The sequence below is a fragment of the Brienomyrus brachyistius genome, unplaced genomic scaffold, assembly GCF_023856365.1.
Source record: "Brienomyrus brachyistius isolate T26 unplaced genomic scaffold, BBRACH_0.4 scaffold51, whole genome shotgun sequence".
Taxonomy (NCBI): Eukaryota; Metazoa; Chordata; class Actinopteri; order Osteoglossiformes; family Mormyridae; genus Brienomyrus; species Brienomyrus brachyistius.
This window is the reverse complement of record NW_026042326.1, coordinates 1132162-1141877: the sequence shown is the minus strand read 5'-3', so window position 1 is coordinate 1141877 and position 9716 is coordinate 1132162. Positions and strand designations below refer to the sequence as shown.

The window sequence follows — 9716 nt, the reverse complement described above, 5'->3', positions numbered from 1 at the left end:
CCTAGCATAAAACAATAATGATCGTGGACTTCCTCACGATGAAGTTGCAGTGAAGATAGACAAAGCAGTTCTGTGTTCATGTGAAAAAGGCATGTTAAAAGTTCCTTGCCTTAAGTGTTCAAGTAATAAATGGACACAAAGCTTTTTTTGCTGATCCAAAAAAACGAGACAATCCGTTACTGAAAATCTGAAACGTAAGCTTTGGACCCTTAATATACATACACACAATTTTCTACCAGTTCTATTTTAAGGAGACCTCCCCAACTGGATATGCAGAGCATAAATAAGAGTTTATTATATCAATAACATTTTTAAAAAATTTATGAGGAAGAGGCAAAACTGTACAATTCCAAACCAAGGAGTACAGTATTTTGCAAGAATACTGAAAGACTGGCTTTGAATCATGGTACAACATAGCACAGCATAGTAGGTATGCTGCTCTGAAGCTTACAGATTAAGCAAAGATACAATCTGGCTGTTATATGTCCTGCAGGAGAGCTTCAGCATCGTCCAGGGCCCTCTCCATCTCCTCCACTTCCAGAGAAAAGCCCTTCCTCTCCTCACAGTGCTGCTCTTGGCTGCTCTTAAGCACCCTCATTGTCTCCTGCACCTGCTGCAATACTTACATTGTCAAAACTGCCTCCCACAAATCATTGCCGATGCAAAACCAGAACAGCCCACAGTGTTCACCAACCTGCAGCTGCTGTCTGTGTCCCAAGGCCATTTCCCCAAAAGTCTTCAGCTCTCCAAGCAGATCCGCTGCAGCATTCTTTAAGGTGGTGGCATGGGGGGGATAATAGTCAATCATAATCAGTCACATATAAAGAGACTGCAATTAAAGTCATTGACTGGCCGGCACATTAATGTCTGCAATACAAAATGGAAAGAGAACATTCCAACAGGCCAAAATTAAGCTGTACATTTAATATATATTTTTACCATCCCTCACATTTGCACGTTCCATTTAAATTCGAATTCTGGACCCAAGAATAGAAAAAAGATCCCAAGTGTTGCACACCCTGCCACAGACAAGCAGCAGAAGTCCAGTCACCACCGGATGACAGGTTTTGACCCAGCTTGAGATCGTAGCCTAACTTATTTCACGTGCGCTGTGCTGTCTGAGAAGACGCCCTTAGTGAATGCGGGGGAATTGTGTGCAGCGAGGTAGTCCATTGTTTTATTAACTAATCGAATAATAAGTATTGTTAGTGCTTCAGTTTGCCTGACTGGAGTGTCCTAACCTACCGGACCAGACCGTGGTATAATTAAAGGTGATGGCAGCCGAACCTGTTGTTCACGGGTGATATTGAGGTTCCAATATCACCCTCTAGTGGCAAGTAAATATTTATTACACTGTTCTGATGTTTAGTTCAGTTGTTATATTGACTGCTGTCATTAAAAGAAGCACATGAGCACCATGAATCCTATCAGTGCCTATCTGCCCCCCCAAAGCTGTAAACCTAGGGGGAATGCTGTCTTTCCATATTATAAAGGAAACCTGTATAACATATTTTTATTTCTCTCTTTTCACTCAACTTTGCAGTGCTTAACAAGAATTAAAAAAAAATCTGCAGTTCATGAAATAAATGGAACAGTGGGAAAACCCTATGGCATGCAAAAACATTTGACTGGTATTGCAAGTTGGAAAAACAGTAATACAGTACACAGTAATACAATCATAAAACTGCATACCATACTGTGCTGTACCTCAAGCCGACGAACCGCTTAAGATGCACAATATTTTCAACAAAAATATTTATGCATCAAAAAGAAGTGCATGCATTCATTATGAATTTAATAATGAATCTAATTTAATATAATAAGCTTTATGGCAGTTCTTACCCCAGGCACTGCCTGTATTTGTGTAGAAAAACAGATTCAAGTCATGCACGGGTCGCAAACAAATGCTTGGATTTAGAAATCCACCAGTGCTTCCTAATTACTTTATGAAGGGCTCACCATGACATCCTTCTGCTGGTCTTCATTCTGTTTCGTTATTTCTGCTACTCTCTGACCCAAAACTGAAAGAAATACATTAGCCGTGACAGTATTGTGAGAAAGCCAACTGATAATTAACTTTTACAACTCCTTACCCTACAGAGACAGCAGGATTCGCTCATGAAATTTCCTTTGAGAAAACCCCCAGCTTAAACGGAACATTTCAAGGTAAAGCTGATCTATGTCAATAATGCTCTATGTTGTACAAAGTAATTCACCATTCATTTAAATATACTACAAACATCATTAAAATGCAAGTTCAAAGTTCACGCGAATCACCTGGATCAACATTCCCAGCAAGCAGCAGCAGACAGCAGCTATCAAGCTGCTTCCGGATTTCCATGTTCTCCTGCTGAAGGGCTGTGCACTGCCCTTCTAAATGGATCACCTGCTCCTGCATTTAAAGACACACATCCCACACACATTAGACAACCTATTCCACAAAGGATGCATACAATATCTATAGCTTTACCAAAAATAGGGAGAAACAAAACATAACTGCCAAAATACACGACGCAGTGACACAAAAATCACCCCAACCATTCCAATGGAACGAATGAAGTGATTAAAGGACTGCTAACCTTCGACTGAGAGAAGTTTCTTGTAAGCTCTTCATTACTGGCTTGCAAAGCAAGATTCTGTTCATGCAGCTCTGCATCACAGCTATGCAAAGAAAGAGAGGTTTACTCAAGGAACATTCAACATACCCCCCCAAAGTCTATATAAATGTTCACTGGAATGAAGGCCTACCCTTTGGGGACCCTCATGGCAGGCTTTTTCCTGTAAATACAAGTACTTCAGGTGTTATGAACTTCACTTTATAACAACAGACCAATGGACACCCAACACCCACCTTGAAAGAACGTTTTGAATTTTCCTTTGTTTTGAAGCTTGAACGGCAGCTTCTGCTTCAGAGAAGAAAAAAAAAGTCAGGTGGTGCAGCAGTTGCTTGAATTCTGTCAAACCCACTGATCAAAATATCCACACTCTGAAAAATCTATTATAAGTATTACATAAAGAGATCAAGATCGCATAATCCTTTTTATACAACTGAAAATCTACGTTTTGAAACAAATACACAATACAAGCTAAAACATGAAAAAAAATCTTTTCTGCTAGTTATAGTTGAACAAAATATTCACAATGGTTATACTGACAGGCCATATGTACAAATGAAAACATTCTAACATGTGAACATAACAGGGTCTAATACAGATGTCACCAACATGGATTTCCCCCAATGTCTAAAAGAGTATTTAAAACATGTTTATTATACATGAAGTTTAGATAAGTGTAGGAGGGCGTTTCAAACTGGTAGCCCTTCGTATGGCTCAGTACCCGTGAAGTAGCTCTCAGTTTCAAAAAGGTTGGTGATCCCTGGTCTAATAGCACATCGGCAGTAGTTCCCGACTCAAACAAACTGGGTAAACCGCGTTACTCCACCGCAGTATCTTTGATTAGACAGTAACAAATTACTGGAGACATCTACAAATTTAAAAGCAGAAGGATCGGCTCCTGAAACCTAATTCAAGGTATTACACTCCCCCAAACATCTGCAGAAGCGGATCATTTGGTGTGGGGGTGATTGCTTATAGATTACCAAACACAGCTGCCTTCCCCATGCTTTAGACACTGGCATTTTATTTTTGGCAACAAAGATCAGGTTATTTTGGCATCTTAAGTGTGTAAATAATACAGCCCATCCACAATCGCAAAGCCGCAGATTTACTTACGATTTGCAGCGTTTGCACTGCGGTTGTCCACGTGCACCGGAATTTTTGAAGCCATTTGCGCTGCACTGCCTGCTATTAGCCAAAAGAAAATGGTTATTAATCAATTAGTAAATAAGGAACTAGCAGATTAACGTCATGTGAATAATAAAATTATACTTACTGTTTAAAACACCGAGACGCAGCGTGGCAAGATCTTTGTAACAGCAAGTCTCCAGAGAAACTAGCTTTATAATTAAATAAGGATAAATAACATTGACATCCGAAACTCGATTTCGTTATTGACTAACCTTAACTGTCACAACAATGCCCGCTCTTGAAAATTGAAACTCTTATTCGCTTACCCTGCGCCCAAGACTTAAATCACTGATATATATATATGTCGCCCTCTATTGGATAGGAGGCTACAGCCTAAAACATCGTTGCAGTGAATCTCTAGCAGGATAGGGAATTGTGAAGAGTCATGGCCATTCAAAACCGAAATCCAAAAAACGAGGGTTTTTTCAGTATTGATTTCGAAAACTAAAATCAAAAAACGGATAATGAGCCGTTTTCCGATTTCCCATTTTGCGCTCAAATCCAAATGGGAAAAAACATAAAACGAGCACTCATATTCCATTTTGGTTTTTCATTGGGTGCTAACCCGGAAGTGACTGTTACGCGTGGGCGATCACATCATGGCGGGGTTTATGGTGCTTTCGGTTTCCTCTCGGAAATGTATTGTTTTCTGATATTGACTTTGAACAAATCATCATTGGTTTTTTAATTATTGATTCCAAAACGAAAATCGAATGGCCAAAATATACACGGACCTGTACATTTATATGTCAATCGCTCTCATTCTGTTCAAGGTGTCACATATCATCATGGCCATGATCATCAAGACACTCATCCAAAAAGCCACCATTAAAAATGAATGGAAACAAACATTTGGGATGCAGCTCGTGGCAAAGTCAAACAATCTTTATTGTTGTATAAGCTCTGTGATAGATAGATAGATAGATAGATAGATAGATAGATAGATAGATAGATAGATAGATAGATAGATAGATAGATAGATAGATAGATAGATAAGATTAGATTAGATTCAACTCTTCAAGGAAGGCTGTCCACAAGGGTTAGGAGTGTGTTTATGGGAATTTCTTTACCATTCTTCCAGGACAGAATTGTCAGGCACTGATGTACGATGACAAGGCTGGGCTCACAGTCTCCACTCTAATTCATCCGAAAGGTGCTCTATCACATTGAGGTCAGGGCTCTGTGCAGGCCAGTTAAGTTCCTCTACACCAGACTTGTTCATGATCCGTATGGACCTTGTTTTGTGTAGTGGTGCACAGTAATGTTGGAACAGGAAGGGGCCATCCCCAAATATGGCCATCGGTGGATAGTTCTTGGTTAAGTGCAGCTAAGAAGCATCTATATGCAATCTTCTCAGCCAGAGCAGTTACAATATTGCTCCCCTTTTCTACTACCTAGTTGTGTGCTCAGCTTTTCAAGCCTTTCGCTCTCAAAACAAAAAGAAAGAGAAAGTGAGAGCCAAGGATGACGAGCTGTGGATTTGCCTCTCATCATTACCAGCCAGAATCCCTTCATTATATGCAACCAATCAAGCCCACGTTTCACGTTACAAGTAAGAAGCCTATGGGCCAGTGCTCAATAAACAGCAAAACCTATTATTTTGTGAATGAGTATGCTTAATGTCGTGTTGGTGTGCTGTGAGATTTTTTTTCACAGTAATTAGTGTGCCGTGAGAGAAAATAGTTTGGGAAATACTGAGTTAGAGGGTGCCTATGGGGCTCAGATCACAGATGGGAGTGAAGGGTCAGTGTGAACGATCATTGCAATCTTTACTGCAGCTCTATAGTGCTTCTTTTCCCAGCTTACAGAGCTACAACCTGGAGTTTGCCTCTGATATTGACTTTGTGGAATCAGTTTGAGAAGATCTAAAATAACTGTTTGACTTAGTCACATCCTGAAAGGGGAGTCAAACATATAACTGGCTTTCAAGAGATTAAGTAAATATTTAAGAGAGTCTTTTAAAATTATTATATAATTATTATTTAAATTGATTGACCTCAATATCTTATCGAAAAACAAAAACAAAAGCTTATCAAAAACAAAGCTTCAAGTACTAACAAAAGGGGGAGAGGGGCTCTCAGTTTTAAATGACTCAGATGTGTAACAGTGTAAATTGTTCAGTTCTGTAGCGACAGTCTTCACCCTCATTCCTTCTTTCTGAGTAAAGTACGTTTGGCTCTGCAGTCCTTTGGCCTTCACTCTCAGAGAGAGGAAGGATGCCGGTTCCATCAAATTGACAGGTCGGGTCAAAAGGTCACTTGGGGGCGGGGCTTGGTTGTGGTGGTACGATGTGACGTCATGGGAGTTGGATTTATTTATTTATTTATTTATTTATTATTTTAAATTATTTAATTATTTATTATTATTTTAAATTATTATTTATCATTATTTTAAATTATTTAATTATTATTATTTTAAATTATTTATTAATTATTTATTATTTTAAAAATTATATTGAGGAGAGTGCTTATGAGTGTGTGTTATTTTTAAGTTATTATTTAAAAAATTATATTTTTATATTGAGGAGAGTGCTTATGAGTGTGTGTTATTTTAATAAGTTATTATTTTTTCGGGCGCCGCCGGGGCTGAGCGGGGTGGGTTACCTGATGGAGCGTGAGCGTACGCTGTGTCTGGTGTTGCGGTACTGTGGTAAGGTCCCCACGGCTTTGGATAATCCTCGGAGAGAGCGATGCCGGAGAGCTGAGAGCCGTGCCGCTGCGCGAGTCTGATGCCGGAGAGCTGATAGCCATGCCGCTGCGCGAGTCTGTGAGAAACTCTGAGAGACTGAGACTCTGGGGGAAAATTATAAAGTTGGAGCAAAGAATGAGAGGAGGAGGTGGAGGGTCTGTCGTCCAATAAAAACGCTTGGCGGTAGTTTTGACAGTGTATGTGTGTTTTTTCCTCACGCAAGCGTTTGTATTACATCAGCGTATGGGGCCACACTTTTGAAGGTCATCTCTAATAACTTGGGCCATACATCAAGTTGGACATTTTGTCTCCCAGTAAATCCTGATTTTCATATATGACCTCGCACAAGTACAGATATGGGTTAATAGAGAAACGATATGAGTGCACCTGGTTAATAGCAATTAAATTTTATTACGTCGAGCGGGGGGCCTTTTCCTCCTAGGGTAGAGGCACGAGTGTCATCGAGGTCTTACCCTACCTGCCAGCCAAAGAGGTACGAGTTTCATTGAGGCCTTACCCGGTGAGTATATTATTTCTTTTATTCGTGTGATAAAAACGCTATTCAATTAAAAAATAACATTCTAATAATAGGTATTCTCTGTTTTTTTCTATGTACAAGAGAGAGACTGCGCTGACCGGTCAAGAGAAAATCTACAAGAGACCTGAATCAGCAGTGTTATAAAGCACATAGCCAACGCTAATTAATAAAGAATTTAAGCATAATAGCCCAGACGTACCATGACCTATAGCTGGTAGAAATGGAGCTATCCTACGGCCTACAAGATAAAAGCATATGGCACCAAATTGGAATCAGTAGTCTTTAAAAGAATAAATGGACTAGCAACTGTCTCTGGGGGAGCACCTCCGGTTAGGTACTATTAAGCAGCATTTAGTGACATGCATCAAAACACATTTTTAAAAACTTTGACAGAATAAAGTCTTAGTTATTTTAATAAATACGTTTTTCAGTAAATGTTTATTCACGCGCATGCAGACAAACACACACCCCGGAGGTCAAACTAAAAAAAAAGTTGATACAAACTACAGTTGTATCGGACACGCACACAAAAAACACAAAAGAGTTTGCTCAATCAAAAAAACACCAAACATATATAGTTCACGTTTTTTATTAAAATGTATAAGGATTGTTTTGTTATAGCGAAATTTTAAATTAATATGAGTGGGATATAAGTCATTTAGGCAACAGGATTTGAGGAAGAACCTAAATAGCGGCTAGAAATGACCGACCAGGCAGGCAGAAGTCTGCTTTTCTTATCTCACAAGTCATGGAAGGGTGGGAGGGGGGCCACATAAGTGTGGGGTAGGAACTGTGGAATCAGGCAGGGGTGTAAGAATTTAGGATATAGTCTTGTTATTTTAAAGAAGGTGTACATGATTATTTAATTATATTTAATAGGAACCAGTAAACTGCATTTAGCACCATGCTGCAAATACACATTAAAAACTTTAAAGAATAAGGTCTTAGTTATTTTAATAAAGACATCCTACCAGGTGCCCACGGCCCCAGCTTATATAATCCACAAGCTTGATCTGAGATGCTTGCTGGAGTACAATGCTAAGTTGACAACGGTAATGGAGCTGCAGACTGTTTGATAGTTAATGAAACATAGTTCAAATTCAACAGTGTCAGCAGTCATCCACTATGCAGGGAGACTACAGATTCACTATAACGACCCCATTTATCTGCTGGAATTATTAAAAAAAAAAATTTTGACAGAATAAAGCCTTAGTTATTTTAATAAATATGTTTTTTCAGTAAATGTATATTCATGCTCATGTGCACAAACACACACACACACACACACACACCGGTGGTCAGAGGCTTTAGAGTTTAACTTTAGGTCTGTGAAAGTATAGGACCGCGATGTGTATACAGACCCCAAAACATACTAACTTAGTCGTTCATGAGTCTTATTATGAAAAACCACACAAAATAGACTTGTAAATTTTAAAGAAAAGACATTAACAGCTTTTGTTAATGTTTAAATGTATAAAAACTTTAGATGTGTTTGTTAAACAGTCAAACAAAAATGTGTTATTTTAAAGTAGTATAAAATATAACCTTAACTTTGCACGCAAGATGAACAACCTACACACACAGACACACACACACACACACACACACACACACACAGCAAAACCCCAAGCATGCGCACAAGCACACAACCAAAGGTTGGGAAGTGTGCTTTCCTTATCTCACAAGTCATGGAAGGGTGGGATGGGGGACACATAAGTGGGGGGTAGGAACTGTGGAATCAGGCAAGGGTGTAAGAATTTAGGATATAGTCTTGTTATTTTAAAGAAGGTGTACATGATTATTTAATTACATTTAATAGCAACCAGTAAGCTGCATTTACACATTAAATGCAAATACACATTAAAAACTTTAAAGAATGGTAATATAACTTGACCATAGTTTTTAGTTACACAAATATTTTAAGACGCAACATGAAAGTTTTTCAAAGTAAGTTGTACAAATGTTTTAAAATGTAACATGAAAGTTTTTCAAAGTAAGATGTACAAATGTTTTAAAATGTGACATGAAAGTTTTTCAGATATACAGATGTTTTAAAACGTAACATGAAAGTTTTTCAAAGTAAGATGTACAAATGTTTTAAAATGTAACATCAAAGTTTTTCAAAGTAAGATGTACAAATGTTTTAAAACGTGACATGAAAGTTTTTCAGATATACAGATGTTTTAAAATGTAACATGAAAGTTTTTCAAAGTAAGATGTACAAATGGGGGCGGCGTGGTGGTGCAGTGGTTAGCACTGTCGCCTCACACCTCTGGGACCCGGGTTCGAGTCTCCGCCTGGGTCACATGTGTGCGGAGTTTGCATGTTCTCCCCGTGTCGTCGTGGGGTTTCCTCCAGGTACTCCGGTTTCCCCCCACAGTCCAAAAACATGCTGAGGCTAATTGGAGTTGCTGAATTGCCCGTAGGTGTGCATGTGTGAGTGACTGGTGTGTGAGTGTGCCCTGCGATGGGCTGGCCCCCCATCCTGGGTTGTTCCCTGCCTCGTGCCCATTGATTCCGGGATAGGCTCCGGACCCCCCGCGACCCAATAGGATAAGCGGTTTGGAAAATGGATGGATGGATGGATGGATGTACAAATGTTTTAGTTTTAAAATGTGACTTGAAAGTTTTTCAGATATACAGATGTTTTAAGACGTAAGATGTTGAGGTGTTTTACAAAAACA

The 9716-nt window shown here is 39.1% G+C and overlaps 1 protein-coding gene across 3 annotated transcripts; it reads right to left on the bottom strand.

Annotated features, from left to right (window-relative positions):
* Positions 1–271: 271 nt before the first annotated feature.
* On the bottom strand, positions 272–4085 carry LOC125723812 (uncharacterized). Of its 3 annotated transcripts, none has more exons than XM_049000612.1 (9): positions 3892–4085; positions 3732–3803; positions 2852–2906; positions 2749–2778; positions 2580–2661; positions 2278–2392; positions 1960–2021; positions 695–769; positions 272–610 (listed from the first exon to the last, which is right to left on the bottom strand). In XM_049000612.1, the coding sequence occupies exons 2-9, from the start codon at positions 3784–3786 to the stop codon at positions 479–481; spliced, it is 606 nt and encodes a 201-aa protein (XP_048856569.1). In that variant the 5' UTR covers positions 3787–3803; positions 3892–4085; the 3' UTR covers positions 272–478. The 3 variants fall into 3 exon arrangements, with proteins under 3 accessions (XP_048856569.1, XP_048856567.1, XP_048856568.1); XM_049000610.1 differs by having other exon boundaries at positions 272–613; positions 3892–4080; XM_049000611.1 differs by having other exon boundaries at positions 272–613; positions 2852–2903; positions 3892–4079.
* Positions 4086–9716: the final 5631 nt, after the last annotated feature.